This window comes from Cervus elaphus, chromosome X (genome assembly GCF_910594005.1).
Source record: "Cervus elaphus chromosome X, mCerEla1.1, whole genome shotgun sequence".
Lineage (NCBI taxonomy): Eukaryota > Metazoa > Chordata > Mammalia > Artiodactyla > Cervidae > Cervus > Cervus elaphus.
In genome coordinates this window covers 109065383-109085553 of record NC_057848.1, presented here as the reverse complement: position 1 = coordinate 109085553, position 20171 = coordinate 109065383, and the positions used below count along the sequence as shown (strand labels likewise).

General features: G+C 45.2%; 1 protein-coding gene across 4 annotated transcripts; it reads left to right on the top strand.

Annotated features, from left to right (window-relative positions):
- Positions 1-1161: 1161 nt before the first annotated feature.
- On the top strand, positions 1162-19674 carry LOC122690247 (doublesex- and mab-3-related transcription factor C2-like). Of its 4 annotated transcripts, none has more exons than XM_043897321.1 (6): positions 1162-1368; positions 15428-15646; positions 15730-15887; positions 16541-16677; positions 17985-18132; positions 19115-19674. In XM_043897321.1, the coding sequence occupies exons 2-6, from the start codon at positions 15432-15434 to the stop codon at positions 19159-19161; spliced, it is 705 nt and encodes a 234-aa protein (XP_043753256.1). In that variant the 5' UTR covers positions 1162-1368; positions 15428-15431; the 3' UTR covers positions 19162-19674. The 4 variants fall into 4 exon arrangements, with proteins under 4 accessions (XP_043753256.1, XP_043753257.1, XP_043753254.1 ...); XM_043897322.1 differs by lacking the exon at positions 1162-1368 and adding an exon at positions 1375-1504 and having other exon boundaries at positions 15428-15631; XM_043897319.1 differs by lacking the exon at positions 1162-1368 and adding an exon at positions 1375-1504.
- Positions 19675-20171: the final 497 nt, after the last annotated feature.

Genomic DNA, 20171 nt, shown 5'->3' with positions numbered 1-20171 from the left:
GTTGGAGGGGCTGTCTTGTGTAGAGTGGGTGTGCTTGAGAGTTGACTCTATGTATGTGGGGCTAAGAGTTTTTCTTTGGATCTAGAGATTTTTTTTCACGTGTACCTCCCCCATCCCCTTCCATATAACCACTGCGCAGTTATTCTCAGACATGAAGACTCATGTGGTGTCAAGAGAAGAGAGATGTTACTCCTTTCTCATTCCTGGCTTAGTCCTTGCCCCATGAGGGTCAGAGCTCTCTGCTGTGGAAAATTCACTCTTTATTGGCTGAAGTCTATTGTAACCATGACTGAGGAACCAGTGGCACTGCCCCAAGGAGGAGCTAGTACAGCCTTAAAGGGCTAAGTGAGATGCTATCTCCCACCCTTCACCACCCCACCACCACCACTGACGACCCCCAATCCACCTGAGGCTGGAGCCAGTGTCGAAAGCTTCATAGCTATAAAGGTGAAGTGAAAACAGTCCAGTGTGCCAGTATTTACTTCAGGCCCAGTGACCGAGAAACTGGGGAAAGTAGGGATAGGTGGCAGCCGAGGGAGCTTGGTCACCGTTCATGAGTCTGTGTCTGTAGGACTTGAGGTCTCAGCTTCCCAGTGTCTGATATCCTCCCGTACAAAGGAAAGCGGAGTGACAGTTGAACCCTTGGGAACCCTGGGGGAAGGCAGGCCTGGCCTGGGGGCTCTCTAGGTCAAGCAGGAAGGGGAAGCATGTTGGCTTGGCTGTGAGCAGCGAGAGAGGCAGAGGCTGGCTCTGAGCCTCTCACCTGAAGGACTTGGTGAAACAGGTGAGGGCTCTCTGGAACTGGCCTCTCCAACACCCTTGGGGACTAGCAGGCTCCCTGAGCAAGCTTGTGTCATTGGATGGGTTCTACATGGTGTCAGACAAAACCACAAATTCCTCAGTGTCTTTAAGCTGGCTCTTCATGTTCTGCAGGAGAAGAGACAGAGAGGGTGAGAGAGGAGAACGGCCTCATCCTAATCTCCCTGCCTTCCCTGACATTCATTGCCTCATTCAACAAGTAGTATGTGCGCTGCGACACTGTTCCAGATGCTGGGGATACAACAGTGACCTCTACAGACCACATCCCAGCCCCAGGGGCTGACATTCCATGACACGAGAGGGAAAGCAGACTTGCCAGGTCAGGAGGTGGAAGGAAGGGAATGAAGATCCTGCTTCTAGGAAGGTGTGATGTGTGTGTAGTGACCAACAGGACTTCTTTGAAGAGACCAGCTAAGCTCTTGACTCTGCTGTGTGCAAAGAGGCTGAGGAGCTGGCTCCTCCACATCCTTCCAGCCCCTCTGGCCCCGCCCTGTCTTTCCTCCCTCCTGCAACCCAGTGCAATGTGCTCAAGCAGTGGATACATTTCTGGTATGTGACATCCCCTCTGTTGTTGTGTCTCTTACTCCCACCCTTCCCTTCTCTCTGTCTCTCTTTTTCTTCTTTCCGCTGAACCTCCCAGCAGGCTCAAGCCAGGTTTCAGACTGCTGAAGAAAAAAAGCAGATGGTGAGTTGTCATTTGGTGGGGATGTGATAGGCAGGGGTGTGCATGTGGACCCTCCCCACATTTACATTCATAGGATTGTGTACCTAGAAGCCCCGGGGAGGTATATGGGTCCAAATGGGTTATCAAAGAAAGGAGGGTAAACTTCATGATGGCATCCACAGTCCAAATCAAGAGCAGAGTTGTTCCTCTCGGGGTGGGGGGGGGGGTTGCCGATTATGTGAGATGCCATGTCTGTGAGACAGCCAGCATCTGGTGGGTAGTGGACAGGTGATTTGGGGCCTGGTGGGTGGGGGGAGGGCTTGGAAAATGTGAGGGACAGAGGGGAAGGGGAAGGGCCTGGCCTGGACTAACCTGAAAGCAGAACAACTGAGGTGAGAGCTCCTTGTTACCTAGTCCTATGTTATATGAGATTCCATCATTGACACTTGGATTTTAAGAGAAATCTGCCTAGCTGTGGCCCCTGTTTATCACCTAGAACTATGAGGCTTTGCTCCACTGACTTCAAGGGAGCCCCCTGCAAAGAGTAACTGGAAGGAAAAGAGGATGTAGGTGGCCTAAGTGTCTTGATCTGGTGTTTGAAATAATGGTGTTGCTTAGGAAGACATCTTTTATATACATGTGAGGATACAGGACTGATTGATTGTCTCCAGGAGTCTACCACAGGTCATGGTCTGAGGTTATAGAAATGGATGAGGTTCTGTTACTGCTTCAAGTCATTCAGTGGGAGAGAAGCCAAAAAAAAAAAAAAGCGAGAAAGAAAAACACCCAGGATGATAACAATAGAGGGAGATGGCTATGAGAAGATGCAGGAGGGGCAGCCACCAGCCTTGAGAGTTGGAATGGAGTCTTAGAGATTTCCCAGAGAAGGCATGCCTGAAATGAGTGAAGAAAGAAGTTGGCCAGGAGATAGAGAAAGGGGAGAGCTTTGCAAGCAGTCACCCGAGACAATAAAGTGCAGATTTTGCAACTGAAAATAAGTAGATTCAGATTTCTCTTCTAGGGTTTCAGTAGAAGGTCAGTCATGCGGCTTAAGTATAGGGGTAAAAAGTGGTGCCACACAGAGATACAGAGCCCTGGATTTTGAGAAGCAAAAGATTTTGAGTATTGTTAACTTTCATGATGGTCCGTTGATTATTTATCCTTTATGATTCAGTTTTTGAATGAATGTTCTCCCTAAGATATCTTTGCCTAACCTCATGGCACAAAGGTTTTCTCCCATATTTTCTTGTAGGTTTACAACTTACACTTAGCTCTGTTATTTATTCCGAGGGTTTTTTGCATGCAGTGTGAGGTATTGACGTTTACTGGTGGTTTCCATTCCGAGAGTCCCTTTCTCCAGCTCTATTGGTTAATTATCAGTTAATTTAATTATCTTAGCACCTTTGTCACAAATCAAGTGACCATATTTTTGCATATGTCTATTTCTGGGCTTTCTATTTTATCCACTGATCCATACATCTAGTTTTATGGTAATACCACACTGTCACGACTACTATAGGTTCACATTAAGTCAGGGAATTTGGTACCGTAAGTCCTTCATCTTTGTTCTTCTCTAAGTGGCTTTGGCTATTCTATGTCCTTTGCATTTCCATATAAGTTTTAGAAGTAACTTTTTGTTCTAATTATGGTTATGGCAAATCGATAGATGAATTACTAGAGACTTGACATCTTAAACCTTCTGGAGTCTTCTGATCCATGAACATAGTATATCTCCATTTAATTTGCATCTTCTTTAATTTTTCTCAACAATATTTTATAGGTACCTGTATATGAGTCTTGCACATACTACATTAAGCTTCTTAATAGGTATTTCATTTATTTTAGTGCTGTTGTAAGTGATATTTAAATTTCTTCCATCTCCAATTACTTGTTCCTGGTATGCTGAAATAGAGAGGACTTTTTCCCATTGAGTTTCTGTCCTGTAACCAGGTTAAATTACATATCAGATCTGAGAGATGATTTTGTTTTCTGTAGACTACTAAGTATTTTCTAAGTATTACTCAGTATGATCCCTTTAATGTATTGTTGGACTCAGTTTGTGCCTCTAGGTGTTCTTGACAAATGCCATCAGGGGAAAAGGATTTCAAACTGGGTAAGCTCTGAGTCAGAGAAAGCCACCCAAGTGGGGTCTTCTAGGGAACTACTAGACAGGACAACTAACGACCTGGGAACGTTATCTGGGAACAAGGCTCTGCAGGAGTCCTGTCCCATTTCTGCTCCCTCTGGTGGCTGTCAGGCTGCCGGTTTTCACCATGATTGCAGGCTGTTAGCATTCAAAGCTGAGCTTTCCTTGTGGCTCAGCTGGTAAAGAATCCGCCTGCAATGCAGGAGACCTGGGTTCGATCCCTGGGTTGGGAAGATTCCTTGGAGAAGGGAAAGGCTACCCACTCCAGTATTCCGGCCTGGAGAATTCCATGGACTATACAGTCCACAGGGTCGCTAAGAGTTGGACATGACTGGGCGACTTTCACTTTCAGCATTCAAGGCTACCACAGAGTTGGATAGAGCGGCATGAGAACAGGACTACTTGAAACGCCACCTAGCTCACTCTTCCTACTGAGATTAGGCTGTTTTTCTAGAATAAACATACCTAAGGGTGTTGCATACTTTTGGTGAATTTTTAGAGTTCTGCCAACATTGATTCTGAACCTCTTTTCCAGTTTTCTCATTGCTTTCAGAGAGGAGAGAATTTTCAGCAGTCCTTCTTCTGACATTTTGGCTGACTTCCTGTACAATCTTTCACTGTGCTTACCTATCAGTGTGTTTGTTGCTGTGCAGTACACTGTGCTTGTACTTACATGTCTCTCAAGAAATAACTTTTTGGGCCACCAGCCATGTGAAAGGCTCCACAACAGAAGGTCAAAGCAAAGATGTCTAAGACACCATCTTTGATTTCAAAGCTGTCACTCTCAAATAGATTCCATTTAAATAGAGCATTTGAAGCATAATGATTGCCAAGCCTATGTCTGATCACCAAATTATATCCTAGTTCAGTTCAACGGGAATTATTTTTGGCCACCGTGCCTTAACTATAACCAGGCTTTCACCTAGATATTTGACAGCAAGCCTGACTAACATCTCTGGTCACTGCTAATTTCACCTCCAGTCACTTCAGGAAGCTGAGAGCTTCAAGGGAATAAGAGTGCAGATGGGGAGGGGAGTGGCTGCCACTATCACCCATATGAAGAATTAGAAACAGAGATTCATTTGAACAACCAGTCTTGGTTTTCATAATTGCATAGCACCAAGTCAGTATCTTCCACTGAAATGGCTTGTTTTTATATTGATGGAGCCCACTGTCCTTTTGGCTATTGATAAGAGTTTTGGGTTTCACCCAAAAGTAGGAAGGACCCAAGAGACCACTCTTCACACCATGGTATGGAAATATAGCTCCATCCTTCTCCTTTTGAATCAGTCTCTGCATATCTGACATGGTCATCGATCAAAGATCCTCAATGGCAGTCTAAAACCCCAGTTTACATGCAATATGTGTGTCTGTAAAACCCTTTGAACCACAGGAGGTGCCTGCTAATGTATTCACAGCCAGTTTGTTCAGGGCTTGATTTCTGAAGATATCCTGGTGCCTTTGATAAATATGTCTGGAAAGAGCCCCCCACCCCCAATGACAATAGAATATTTAAGAGAGACGATTTTTAATTGGAAACTTGGCTCTGCCACTTCTTAGCTGTGTGACTTTGGGCAAAGTACTTAGTCTCTCTCAGCCTCAGAGTCCCAGTTGGCCAAACTGAAGATAATAACAGGGGAGTGGGGGAGGGGGGGTTGCAAGGATTAAACGTGGCAAAGTTTGTAAAGCATTTAGTTTACTATCTACACCAATTAGCAATAAGCTAATGCCCCCTCCTCCCACAAATGTTAGCTTTAATTACCGTCGATCAACCTCTGAAATGCCATGAACACACAAAATCTGTAAGAGTGACCCACATTAAGAGGTTCATAATCCCTTTGTCTCATTTGGCCAACAATGAGCTCCCCGCCCCCCCCCCAACCCCCGGCATGCATTTTCACAGATGAACAGTGGCCTGGAGAGAAAGAGAGCGGAAGAGAGAGAGAGACAGAGAATCCCTTTGTCTAGGATTTTCCCTGTTATGTTTTGTGATGGTGGGTGACCACAAAATTTGCGTCTCTCCTAAAATTAGTGGAGAGGGGGCTTCTCCACTAAAGCCCCTAATATAGCTCAGTTGGTAAAGAATCTGCCTGCAGTGCGGGAGACCTGGGTTCAATCCCTGGGCTGGGAAGATCCCCTGGAGAAGGGAAAGGCTACCCACTCCAGTATTCTGGCCTAGAGAATTCCATGGACTGTATAGTCCATGGGGTCGCAAAGAGTCGGACACGACCTAGAGACTTTCACTTTCACTAAAATTAGTGAGTTTACCGAGTGACCAATTTGCCACATTTACTGGATTTCTTGATTGTCACGTGAGCAACCTTTATGGGAATAGCTGGGCTTCCCAGGTGGTGCTAGTGGTAAAGAAACTGCTTGCCAATGCAGGACACATAAGAGACATGGCTTCAATCCCCAGGTGGGGAAGATCCCCTGTGGGAGGGCATGGCAACCCACTGTAGTATTCTTGCCTGGAGAATCCCATGGACAAAGGAGCCTGGTGAGCCACAAGTCTATAGGGTCACAAGAGTCAGACGCGACTGAAGTGACTTAGCACACATGCACAGAAACAATCGTTTTTATTTTAAAGATGAATAATATGTTTCTGAATATTAACTCAGCAAAATAGATATACCTTAGACTTTTGGAAAAATACCCAAAATTAGGAACTGAAAACTTTCCCCATGAAAGTATCCTTCTAACCCAAAATTTGGGAATTTACCGATGATGAAACCATTTTAATTATTCCTGATTTATCTGGGAATATTCTGAATGTTATTTTCTATCTTTTCAAGCCACATGGATTTTGTGTGTGCGTTTGTGTGTGTGTGTGTGTGTGTGTGTGTGCGTATTTTCAAATGGATTCTCAGATAGAACTGCTTGTTTCTTGCAATTATAATTTTTAATCAAAGATGGATAGGTTAAATTCAAAAAGTATATTTGATTTTAATTTTAAACACTGTTGGACTAAAATTAATTTAAGTTGGACTAAAATTAATTAATTTAAATTGAATTTTAAACTTGAACATGAGCTAAAAGTAAAAATTTATAATTAAGTTCATATGGACAACTCTGCTTCTGGGAAGATAGTGTGGATGAACGTTTCCTATTCTTCCCACTAAGTACCACTTAAAACCCTGGGTGCCATATATAAAATAAACATAAGGCTCTGCAATGCAGGGAGGAGAAGGTGGATCAACTAAGGATCTCAGAACCTGAGAAAGGACACGGTGGTGAGTTCCCTGGGTTTTCTTTCTGCATCATATATCCCAGGCTTGGAGCTGAAGAAGCCAGCTACTGAGAGAAATGCTGAAAGGTGGAGACAAAACAACAGTGATAACAGCAGCAGCAGCAATGAAACCCAGCTGAAACAGAAAGAAAAGTCTGCTCTCTCTAACGTAAGGATCAAGAATGACAAGACAGAAAAGGTTTTGTGCATGACTGCTCTACTCCAGCCAAGCAGTATGGAAAGGGGGGCGGGGGGAAGGATTGTGGCCTGCCAGCCCCCTCGCCACCTCCCCAGCCCTGCCGCCCTCCCCCACCCACCACCAAGCCAGTGAAGGTCTAGCGGGGAATCCATAATTCCACGTTTTACTGGGGGAAACAGGAGCCATCTTCCCCTCTTCACCACATCAGTGGAACTCAAACACATGGAGACTCTGGAATTACACCTCCACTTGTCAGTAAGATGGCAACCCTCCCCATCCCTGCTTGGATGATTTCAGTACTTTCACCACCACTCAGTAGTAAGGAGGCCGCTCATTCCGTGGGCTAAAGAAAAGTTTTCCAGCACATTAAGAAATATTTTGAACTGAATGGAGATGGTTACAAACCATACCCAAATTTGTGGGATGAAGCTAAAGCATTGCTGGAAGGGAAATTTACATCAGTAAAGGCTTACATTATGGAAAGGGAAATGCACCAAGTCAATAATCTAAGTTCTCACCTCAGGAAACTAGAAGCAGCAGCAAAATAAATCCAAAGCAAACAGAAGAAGGGGATACAGAAGATGACCCCAGTAATCAATGAAATTGAAAACAGAAAAACAACAGAGAAAATCAATGAAACAAAAATCTCCTTCTTTGAAAAGATCAATGAAACTTACAAACCTCCAGCGAGCCTGACAAAATAAACCCGCAGTGATTCACTGCATTTGCTGAATGACTGCAGTGACTATGTTCGTGAAATAGTCTATTTTAGAAACCACGTGTAAAATAGATAAACCGGTGCAAGTTTGATGCATGAAGCAGGGCACACAAAGCCACTGTTCTGTGACAACATAGAGGGATGGGAGGGGGGCAGAGGTGGGAAGGGTGTTCAGGATGGAGGGGGCACACCTATGGCCGATTCATGTTGATGTATGGCAAAACCCATCACAATATTGTAAAGTAAATTTCCGACACAGCAGCTGGATTGATGTCCTTCATACAGAAACTATTTTGGGGTAACCTTTCTTTTGTAATTAGCTCAAATTCTTTTCTAAGTGATGGAAATGATTCCCTGATATCTACTCCACAAGTTCAAAATTTTTAGGCTATAATCACATCTTTGCAGATTGCAAAGTCCTTGGAGAAAAAACTGTACCTAGAATATTAATCGGCCAAGGTTTCATGCAGCATGACTCATGAGAAGAAGGTATTTGAAAAGTAAGGTGTTTGAACTTTTTTCATGGTTTGAATCAATCGCTCTTTCATATTGTTGGAAAGGTCCTGTATTATATGGGCTTAGTTGCAGATCTTAGGCTTTTCGTAAAATGATGGATATGGTCCTGCAATTCTCTAACATACATTCTGTAACTGTAATAATAATGTATTTACTTTTATTTTTTTCTATGTGCTGTGCTTAGTCACTCAGCCATGTCTGACTCTCTGCAACGCATTGGACTGTAGCCCGCTGGGCCCCTCTCTCCATGGGGTTTTTCAGGCAAGAATACTGGAGTGGTTGCCATTTCCTCCTCCACGGGGTCTCCCCAACCCAGGGATCGAACTCGTGTCTTCTGTGTCTCCTGCACTGCAGGCGGATTGTTTACCTGCTGAACCATTGGGGAAGCCCTATTTACTTGTTTATTTATTGTTTTACTATATCTCCATTTAAAATGTCTGTGTGTGAGAGACAGAGTGAGTGCATATGTGTGTGCGTGTGCCCAAGATCCAAGCTACTTTATAGCTGGCCAAATTTATAACCCAGGTTCTCTTAATAATTGTTAAAAAAAAAACTGTTTCTAGTTGTTGCTGAACAGTCACTTCCGATTTCAGGCAACAGATTTTATCATTCTTCTTGGACTGTTAGAGGAAATTCTTTTTTAATTCGTCTTATATTTGCTTACATTTCTCTTCATATCGTTCACTTTGCTTTCTTCATATTTCTTTGAACACAGCAAATAAATAGCTTTTCCTCTTTATTTGTTGTTGCAAACACAGCAACAGCAGCAACAACAACAATGGAAGGGGTTGGGAGGCTGAGGTGCTCAACTTTACAGCAAAATGCCCACTAATTAAAACTAGAAAGGAATTTCTAGAAAACAGAAATAGAGAATCACCATGTTTCCGACCACCAAAGCAATAATCAAACCAGACCCAGAGCCCTGAATAAAAGCTAAGGCCAAGAGGTGAGAATGTTTTTGGAGAACAGACTACCCACATGGTATCAAAATATCATGCCACAGACTGCTTATAAATCAAAAAGGTACCTTTACCATGAAATGATCTCTACAACAACACCTTAAATAAGTGATCAAACTCAGTAATGCCAACTGTAGCAATGACAGCTAGACAACCTGAACTTGGGGGCCTACAGATGTGAGGCTCACGACCTATTTAATATCCTTGCCAAGAATATTAAACCTGAAGATATAAATCTAAACAAGAGGAAAATATCAGGCAAACGCATACTGTGGACACTTTACAAGCAAACGAGCCTAGGCTCCATGACATGAAGATGCCATTGCCGTGGAAGATTTAAGTTGAGGGACTGTTTGGGACTGCAGGATACTAAAGAGACATGACAACTGAATGCAGTGTGTGATACTTGATTGAACTGTGGATCCTCAAAAGGATATTATTGGGGCAATTGGGGAAATTTGACTATGGACTCTATATGGACTTAGATAACACTATCACCTCATTGTTAAATTCCTCCGACATGATAACAGTACTGTGGTCAGACGGGAGGGTATCCTAGTTCTTAGGAGACAAATTCCGAAGTAATTGGATGAAGTGTTTGGAACTGTTATGCGGTTAAGCAAAAAGGAAGAAGAAAAAGAGAGCGAGAAAGCAATGGGATAGTAGGAACCTAGGTAAAAGAATGCTTACTCTTTATGCATTTTCAAAATAAAAAGCTGAGGAAAATGGATTGCTCATATTTTAGAGTCATGCATTGAAATAGTCCCCAATAAAATAAGAAAATTTCTGATGCTTTCTTGAAAATAGTCGGGGAGAGGGGTAGGGGAGAAGATATATGCGAATCGAGTTTGGCTATAAGTTGTTGCTGGTTGCGGTTAGGTGATGGGATAATCGGAGGTTCCTTCACTCTTCTCTCGCGTACAATGGTTCTCAAAGTGTGGTTCCCTTCCAACAGCATCTGCATCACCAGGGAACTTGTCAAAAAAGCAAACTCTGGGTCCCACTCCAGGACGTTTAATCTGAGACTATAGATGTGGAGCTCAGCAATCTGTGCTTTAACAAGCTCTCTGTGTGATGCTGCTGCAAGCTCACATTCCAGGACCACAACTCTACTGTCATGAACTTGGAGACTGAAAATTTGTATACAAGTTCTACTTGCAAATGTTTGAAATAATCCACAGTATAATTTTTTAAATTAACTTATTTTTTTATTGAGGGATAATTGCTTTACAGAATTTTGCTGTTTTCTGTCAAACCTCAGCATGAATCAGCCATAGGTATACATATATCCCCTCCCTTTTGAGACTCCCTCCCATCTCCCTCCCCATCCCACCCCTCTAGGCTGATACAGAGTCCCTGTTTGAGTTTCCTGGGCCATGCAACAAATTCCCGTTGGCTATCTAGTTTACCTATGGTAATGTAAGTTTCCATGTTACTCTTTCCATACATCTACCCTTTCCTCTCCTCTCCCCATCACAGTATAGTTTTTTTAAAGTAAATAAAACAGGCGTCCTAGCTTAGTGGTCAACCTACTTTAGTGGTCAAGTTTTAATGAAAAGTTTCAAGACAGATAATACTCATCTTACATGAACACTGCCAGAGGATAGCAAAGAGGGCAACTAAGTTGCTCAACTTAGTCTATGAGACTAGAAAACCTTGACCCTGGATCCAGCAATTATGCTATGAGGAGGGAAACATCAAGTCAATCTTGCTCATGAACAGAAGACAGGCAAATTCTAGGCAAAACTTTAGCAAACTGAACCCACCAGTGTACACAAAAGATGCTACACTGTGATGTACAGCTACGTCTATCCTAGGAGAGCAAATCTGGTGGAAGGAGGCACGAGAGAGATTTGGGTGTTGCTAATATATTCTGCTGCTTGCTCCAGGTGCTAACTGAATGCGTATGTTTAATTTTTGAAAACTCACTAAGATGCACACTTATGATTTTGATTCTTTTTTGATTATAAGATATACTTCACTAAAACTTTTGAAAGAAATCTCATAAATAACCCTCATTATATTAACAGATCCAAATGAATAGAGTCCTGGTCATTTCAATAGAGGCCCCAAAGTTAAAATCCAATGATCTATTCATGATTTTTAAGACAAACTTATTAAACTAGAAATATAAGGGATGCTCCTTAAACTGATAAAACAAAAGAAGGAAAGAAAAAGAGAGAGGAGGGAGAGAGAGAGGAAGAAAGAAGAAACAAAAGTGAGAAGAAAAAAATAAAGAAGGAAGGGAGGAAAGACAAAAAAAAGGAGAAAGAGAGAATGCAAGAGAGAGAGCAAACAATGAAACAAACACAGAAAGCCCGTTTTAATATGGAAATGTTGGCAACATTCTGTTTAATGTTAGGAACAACCCAAAGATGCCCAATTTTGCCATCTCCATTTGACCTTGTAGTGGATGTCCTAGCCAGCCAGTAAGAAACTTGTAAACTGATTATCTTACTTCTGTTACTCACAGATTCACAGAAAACTGCAGACCACCTATAGACACATGATAAAATGTCACAGAGTTTAGCATGGTGGCTGACTTTAAGATCAATATATTCTTTTAAAAGTCAAATGGATTTTTATAAATTAGATAGGGATAGAAAGTGCCATTTTGAACAGATATCAAGCACCAGAGCAACACGATTCCAGAGTATCCTGAAAGTGTAAGTCGCTCAGATCATGTCTGACTCGTTGCGACCTCATGGACTATAGCCCGCCAGGCTTCTCTGTCCTTGGGATTCTCCAGGCAAGAATACTGGAGTGGTTTGCCATTTCCTTCTCCAGGAGATCTTCCTGACCCAGGGATTGAACCTGGGTCTCCTGCATGGCAGGCAGATTCTTTACTGTCTGAGCCGCCAGGGAGTATCTTGGAATAAATACAAAAGGGATGTACAAAATCTGAATGTAAAAAAGATAAACACTAAGCTGAAGGATTCCAGCGTTAAAGAAGACCCACAAAAATAGAGAGCCATTCCATGTTGGTGACTAGGAAGGCTGAGTATCATAAAGATAGTCAATTCTCCCTTAACTGATCCACAGATTCAATGAAAATGTAACCCAAATCTACCGCAAATGACTTTTCAGGGAACATGACATGCTGATCCTGACATTGACATTTTTGAGTTTAGGAAGGACAACAGGCAAAGAATAGCAAAGACACGCCTGGAAATGATGAATAAGGTGTGAGGATTTGTCCCACCAGAGATCAAGATGTCTTACTAACAGATAAAAATTAAGAGAACGTAGTACTGGCACAGGAATAGATCGACTTATCTGCGGAACAGAACAGGGAACTCAGAGACACGAATGAAGACCAAAATGACTCCACACACTGCCAGTTGTTCCCTGGGGCTGCAAAATTGGATTTCGAATTGAGAGTCCCTGACATAGGGATACGGAGGGATCTTAAAAACACAGGCTGATTTTGTAAAAGTAATTTACAGAATACCAAGGATGCCTGTTTAAAATGCTTGCTGGAGAAGGAAATGGCAACCCACTCCAGTGTTCTTCCCTGGAGAATCCCAGGGATGGGGTCGCACAGAGTCGGACACGACTGAAGTGACTTAGCAGCAGCAACTATAGTAGCTTTGAGTGGAGAAGCTGTAACGAATTTTGTTCTTTCAATTCTTGTATTTACTGCATTCTCTATGAGCAGAATATACTGGGTTTCTCTGGTGGCTCAGACAGTAAAGAATCTGCCTGCCAATACAGGAGACGCAGGAGACAAGGTTTTGATCCTTGGGTCGGGAAGACTCCCTGGAGAAAGGAAAGGCTGCCCACTCCAGTATTCTTGCCTGGAGAATCCCATGGTCATAGGGGCCTGGTGGGCTACAGTCCATGGGTCACATTTTCTATGAGAAGAATATATTAGCTTATATTTTGTAATATATAATAGGACTCATAAACAATCACTGTTATGTCTGGGGCAGTAGGGAAATCTCACAGTATAATAAGCACATGCTTACTATAGATTTCCAGTTTTCTGAGTTTAATGAAATTCAATACAAACTTTTGAGCCAATTGTGACGGTTTTGCCAATTCCTTCTAGAACTATTAATAAGAGCCGTCAGAAGTCGAGTATATAAAAAAAAAGTTTGACTTGCTTGGTGCTTCAGTGCTATAAGACATCTGATGATTAGTTGCAGCTGAGGAGGAAAAAGCATCTTTTAGAAAAACTAAAACTCTATCAAAATTTCCTAATGGTAATTTTTTGCTTGTTCGTTTGCTAAACTACTTGTTCTGAATATAAGAATAATAAATTCTTGTTACAAACAAAATAAAAATAAAATGCTTGCATATACAGTGTTTCACAGGGCTTCCCAGGTGCCACTCGTGGCAAAGACTCCTCCTGTCAATGCAGGAGACTTAAGCGACATAGGTTGGATCCCTGGATCGGGAAGATCCCATGGAGAAGGAAATGGCAACCCACTCCAGTATTCTCACCTGGAGAATTTCATGGACAGAGGAGCCTGGCGGGCTATAGTCCACAGGCTCGCAAAAGAGTCGGACGCGACTGAAGCAACTTAGCACACAGCATTTCACATCCAAAAAGCAAAGAGTTTGGGAAACAAGGTTTGGGGAGCACAAAGTTCCACTCCATTTCTGGAGTCGAACGGCAGGCCCAGTAAAGCCACCCAGCGGGAGGAGAAGTGGGGGGAAGTGAAGAGAACGGCGGGCGGGGCTTTTGCCGTGACCTTCAGATGAACCTGAAGCTCATTGGTCACTGACCACAGCGGTGGGAGGTGAAAAGCAGAGCCGGAAGCTCATTATCGGTTGAAGGAAGGGCGGGAAAGGGACCGAGAGCTGGGTCTTCCTTCGGGCCTCCTGTCGCAGTACCTTCGATCCTGACCTGCTGGAGGCTGGGGTAACCATCGACTGGCATCAGGAATAGGACCCTCATTCTCCGCACCTCTTCTTTCCTCCCTCCCCGCCCTGCCCCGCCCCGCCCCCACCCCCCGCTCCCGAGCCCCAGTCCCTTCTTCTCTCCTCCACCTCCTCAGGGTACCTCAGGATACGAGGTATACCTCGTATACGGGTATACCTTGTATCCTGAGGTACCCCGCCCCACCCCACCCCTCCCCCCACTCCACACCCCACACCCCACCCCTCCTTCGCTGAAGTCCTGTGGGATGATCGCTTGCTCCAGACTCGTGACCCCTCGCCTCTGGCCACTGGGGCAGGGCTTATGTCCCCCCACCCCCACCCCCGCCCACCTCATGATTCTGAGGTGGGGGTGACAGGGAACGGTTGGGTAGCCTGAGAGGAGGGAGGTGGTGAACTCTGGATTTGGGAGGAGGGGAAGCTGTGCCCAAGCATAATTGTTGAAGTTGTTGGGGAGGAGCATGGAAGACTGTTGGGAGGCTGTGGAGGGAATGCATGGGTTTGCGTGAGAGCAGAGAGAGTGTGCTGGTGCAAGAGAACAATTAGTGCAGTGAGGAGTTGGCTGTTGACTAGGTCAGGGTCTGGCGTTCAATAGGGGGCTCAACAAACATCTACTTGGTAAATCAATGAGGGGATGAATGAAAGTAATCATTGAAAGAAGGGCTTGAGATGCAGCAGGACTATAGGATTTCATGATATGATATGATTTCAGGGTGTCAGTTTAAAGAGGGAGCAAGAAAATAATTAAGATTTTGATAGAGTGCAAGAAAAAAATTGGAATGGAAGATGAGAGGAAAATTGAATGTAGGGCATACATGAGACCAATAATAGAATTGAGTGCAGGACATAAGAATCATGAGTAGGGAGTGGATGAATGCAGGAGGTGAGGAAGACAATTGTGGAAAGGGATGCCAGGAATAATAGTTGGGCATAGCAGAGTACAGGATGATAAGCATGAGAAAGGGAAGTAGTAATTGTTGAAAGAGGCACGAGAGTGCATGTGTATGCCCGAAGGGGTCAGGGGTCTATGTGAAGTGAAGGTAAGCAGGGGGAGTAATAATTGGACTGGAAGTATACAGGACCCATGCCCAGAGTTTCTTGGAACTGGCCTATATGTGAGTGGGGCTTCCTGGGAAGGAGACTACAATGAGCAAGAAGGGAGGGTGCAATCTCATTTCAGCAGTGAGCTGGGTGGAGAAGAATCCAGCCACCTCAGATGGGGTTTCCCAGGGGCAGAGGAAGTATATAGGGGGTAGGGGATCATGTGGCCACCCGGACCTCCACTCCTTGTCCTAGAACCATGGATCGCAATGAAATGCCTGCTATGCCCTGCTGCCCCCCCGACTCCACCACTGGACTTGAGACCGGAGCCCCGCAGGCGATTGAACCTGGCCCCAGAAGATCTACGCGTCGCTGTGCCCGCTGCCACAACCATGGCATCACTGACCAAATCAAGGACCAGGAGCACCTCTGCCTCTTCCAGGCCTGCGAGTGTCACAAGTGTGTTTCCTTCTCGTGAGTATGGCATCTGACAAGGGGAGGGGAGTAGGCCTCCTCTAAAGGTGACTGACCTTAGACCCGCAATCCTCCTGCTTTAGGGAACACTACAGCAGCTTGCCTGCTGAACGTGACTTGAAGATGGAGCAGGGGCCATACCTAAAGAGGCGCCCGACTCGAGGACGGATGAGGAGTGGGACCACCTCTCCCAGAGCTCACGGCCGTGCCAAGAAGTTGGGCACTCAAGCAAGAGTCCCCAGTGAGTGTCTCTGGCCAGGGAGGGAGTTGGAGTTTTGGGTGTAGGGAGCATGAGTAGTTCTGTCACCAGTCCTACCACCCAGTTTCTATGTGGCTTTACTCCTTGGGAAAGTTACTCTTCAGGCCTTAGCTTCCCCAACTATAAAATGCCATCAGTATTATCTACCAAGTGTTGGTGGGAAGGAGAGATCTGGGAAATCAAAAAGGGTCTAGAGTGGGACAGGTTCGGGGTGAGGTAGAGTGGGGTGGGATCAGGGGGTAAGGCTCACCTAAGCTGTCCCCAGTGTCTCACAGTTGGGAAGGAGAACATCACGCCTCAGCTCGAGGCTCATCCCTGTGCAATCCCCGAGGAGGAGTCTGGGGCCAGTGTGGGAAGCTCTGACCTCAGCCACTGCTCAGAGCCCTTCCTGTGTCCTGAAGACCTGGGTACCATCTCTAACCCTACCACAACTTGCCATATGACCCTGGGGGAAAACGACTTCTCTATGGGTCTCATAGTCCTCAGTCCCAAAATGAATAAGAGGACTAGGTGGTCTTGAAGGTCTTCTCAGCTCTGGCATTCTGGGCTCCTATCCTTGTCCCAAAACATGCCCACATCTCCTCTCCATGGCCGGCTTGGTTCCTGACTCCAACCTGTGCTCTCTGTTCCCGCAGACAGTTTTCCAAGGCCCTCTGCTGCTCGGTCAGGTCGTGGGATCTTTGTCTCTGTCCTGGACTCCAGCACCCTTGAAGAAGCAACTAACAATTTCTCTTTCGAGGAAGTCACACAGATCCCTTGCCCTGCCGAGCAGGTGAGTAGAGTGAGAAAGACCATGGAGCTACTTGTATATTATGTTACTGAGTGTCCAAACCTTCTGCTTAAGGCTCTGGAGCTAGAAGGAGGAGATGCAGGCAGTACAGGGCAACTGGGGGCAGGGGGCGAGGTGGAGGAAGGGGAGGAGGAGCAGGCATCTCAGACTTAGGGGCAACGACAGGGCTCTCCCAGCTTTGCCATTTCCAATTTGTGAGACTTTGGACAAGTGACTTTACATATCCGAGCCTCCATTTCCTATCAGTGTCCTGAGAGGGGACAGTATTCTACACCTATAGAGAACTGCCGACTCATTGGAAAAGACCTTGATGCTGGGAAAGATTGAGGGCAGGAGAAGGGGGTGACAGAGGATGAGATGGTTGGATGGCATCACCAACTCAATGGACATAAGTTTGAGCAAACTCGGGGAGATAGTGAAGGACAGGGAAGCCTGCCATGCTGCAGTCCATGGGGTCACAAAGAGTCAGACATGATTTAGCAACTGAACAACAACAACAACATAGCATTGAAAAGAGGACTAGCACAAGGCCTGCCACATCACAGGCCTTTGACAACTGGAGGTTGTTATTCCATATGAAACAAACGGATGGGATAGAAGCTTCTGCTGAGAAGGGGAGCCATAATGGAGAGGGACACCAACTTGCCCAGGCCAGAGTCTAATAACCATCAGAGAAAGTGTCCTGGAGATGAGTCAAGCTGGCCCTTCAAGCCCCTTTGGGGATTGGGGAATATAGGGGCAAGAACCAGTCCCGGGACAGGAACAGTAATCACATCTCTCCAGGTGCCTTGCAGATTAAAATGCAGACGCCTCTGATTTCCCATAATCTTTACTGTTGCTCCAGGATTTTTAAAAAAAAAGCTGAGAGGAATCGGTGTCTCAGGAAAGATACAGAAAAAAAAAAAAAAAAGAAATGAAGACAGGCCAGGCAGGGGAAGGGACTTGTCTAAGCCACAACACCTAATGGCCATTCAGACTCCCACATGCAGATATTGTAAAATCTTGGCCCCCCTTCCCCCTGGTAGTATGTACCTGCCAAAGGGATAAATCCCCTGATCTCTCCTTTCCTTGTTCCTAGACACTCAACTCTGATCCTCCAGCCCCATGCCACCCTTAATCCCATTCTACTGCAGCCACAGACTCTGGGGAGATTGTGGGGTCCAGAACCCTGGCAGGGGCCAAGCTTAGTGAAGGAGAAGAGCAGAAGGCCTCAGGGTAGCTGGGGACTGAAGGGGCATGGAGGGAGTGTGGGTTCCCAGCTCCCATTCTCTCACATCCTCTGTTTTCAGGCTCCCGAAGCTTCCAACCAGGCCTTGGTTTCTGCCTCCTCAGAGTGGCAGCAAAAACTAGAAGCAGCCGAGGCTCTGCTGGCTCTGAGAGAATCTTCCCCGGCCCCTTCTGGCTGCATCTCTCTGCTCCAGCCCTGCGTTGCTCCAGGTAGCCTGGTCTTTGAAAGGAGAACAAGGGGTTGGGGACAGTTGGCAAATGGGAGGCCGTTGTGGTAAGCAGGGCCTAACTGGGAAGTCAGAGTTGGAGGGAGGTAGGGGGGTTGAACTTCTTTGGAGCCAGGCTGCCAAGCTTCTCAGTCGGACTCTCAAAGTGGCAGTAGATGGTTGTTCAGAGAATCACTGAGCGTTTATTGAGCATTGTGCTCAAAAGCAAATGTTCACTGCCCTGATGTCAAGAAATAAGGAAACTGAGTCCCTGAGAATGGCAGGGACTTACCAAGGGCATGCAGCATATCAAGTGGAAGAATCAGGTCTCCTGACTCCCAGTCCAGAGCTTTCTACCCAGACTCCTGCAGTCTGCTGTGATCTGGGGAGGACATGTATAGGTGATAAGTGTCTAGTAGAGAAGGAGATCTAGTTCCTGCCTTCAGGGAGCTTCCAGTCTTGATGTGGAGCCTGGATGCCTCCACAAGTCATGTTTTGGGGCTGAATCTCAATGTTGAGCCTGGAGAAGAAGGACGGAGGAGAGCTAGACACTTGGGAAGGCTGAGGGGGAAGGCTGGGCACTACCAGATCAAAATGGAGTGTGATATAGAGTGTGAGTAAAGCAGGCAACCCTGGAGGAACTGCTAGAACACGATGGAAGAGATGAGCGGGGAAGAGGCTACCAGTCACGGAGGTCTGCATGCCAGGCTTAAGAGGTTTGGCCAGCAACTGTGGGTGATGAGGGACCAAGGAATGTCTGAACTAGAGAGGAGCATGTTTGGAGATCCTGGGCTTGACAAAAAGAAGTGTGGTTGCTGTGATGGAGGGATTGGAGGAAGCAAGAATTGAGATGGGCAAATCAAGGAAGAGTTCTGTGCAATATAGTCCAAGGTGACACAGCTTTGACTGGGTGGAACAAAAAGAGGGGAGAGCTGGGAGGACAAATGGATGTGACCTGGCCCTGACCTTTTCTTTTGTGTTGACAGCTCCTGATGGAGATAAAGGACTTCAGCCTTCTAGCCCCTCTGTTTGACCCAGGCCGGCCAGCTCCATTTCTCTGCCTATTGGTCACCTGGGGTGCGTCTCCCTCTTGAACTAGAAGCCCAGAAGCGGGCAATTCACTAGAATGCTGTCTATTTATGCATTTTCAAAGTGCTTAATGTCCAAAATTCTTACTGTATTAAAAAAAAAGCATTTAGGCTCTTTTATAGGCTTTTTATTATATGGGGGCAATTCCTTGACTGAGGGTGGATATTCCTCTCCCTCCATCCTTTACTCTCTTGGGTCCTGGGGCCTTATAATGTCTCTTATGAAAATAGGGTTTTGCAGTCTAAGCTGATCAATCTCTAAGTAGGGTTCTGTGTGAGTTCATCTGTTCATCTGCCAGAGGTTATTTTGATTCATGATTGCAAACTTACCAGCATGCTCATGTACTTACCCATGCATGTGAAAATGTGAGGATGTTTTCATTTTGTGTCTAGGTTTGTGTATGTGAGCAAATAATAAACCTTCTTTGTAAGCCACTGAAATATAGGTGTTGCTTGTTACCACAGTATAACCTAGAGTACCCTGAGTTTACCATATTCAATTCACTTCTCAAAGGGACAATCACTTTCCTCAATAACTGGGATTTCTTAACATGGCTTGATAAGGAAATGGTCGAGAAAAAAAAAGGGTAGGAGATTCACTCATTCAGCAAGCAAGTGCCTGCACCCTGCCTGGCATTGACTGCTTCCAGTTGTCCAGAAGGCCACAAATTCAGATGTCTGCAGGATCAAGCAGATTATATAAATGAGTAGAGCAAGCCAGATGGAGTCTGGCCAATTGAGAGTGCATGCTCTACCTAAGGGGGCAGCTGTCACTTGGCTCTAGCCAATTGTTGCCATGCAGGAATGCAGACTCATTGTTGCCACATCTCTTGATTTTTAAAGATAAGATGAAACTCTAGATTTCTATGCAAAATATCTCAATTTTGAAATATTGGCTCTGGTTTCCTCTAAACTCTTTAAACGGGCCAAACAAAAACTTCCAAGCAGGCCAACT

What these genes read in the sequence shown, in the direction of transcription:
- LOC122690247 (XM_043897321.1), top strand. Translation starts at nt 15,432, where the DNA reads ATGGATCGCAATGAAATGCCTGCTATGCCCTGCTGCCCCCCCGACTCC. An exon ending in TCCCTTGCCCTGCCGAGCAG is followed by an intron (nt 16,678 to 17,984) that starts GTGAGTAGAGTG and finishes CTCTGTTTTCAG; the next exon opens with GCTCCCGAAGCTTCCAACCA. An exon ending in CCAGCCCTGCGTTGCTCCAG is followed by an intron (nt 18,133 to 19,114) that starts GTAGCCTGGTCT and finishes TTGTGTTGACAG; the next exon opens with CTCCTGATGGAGATAAAGGA.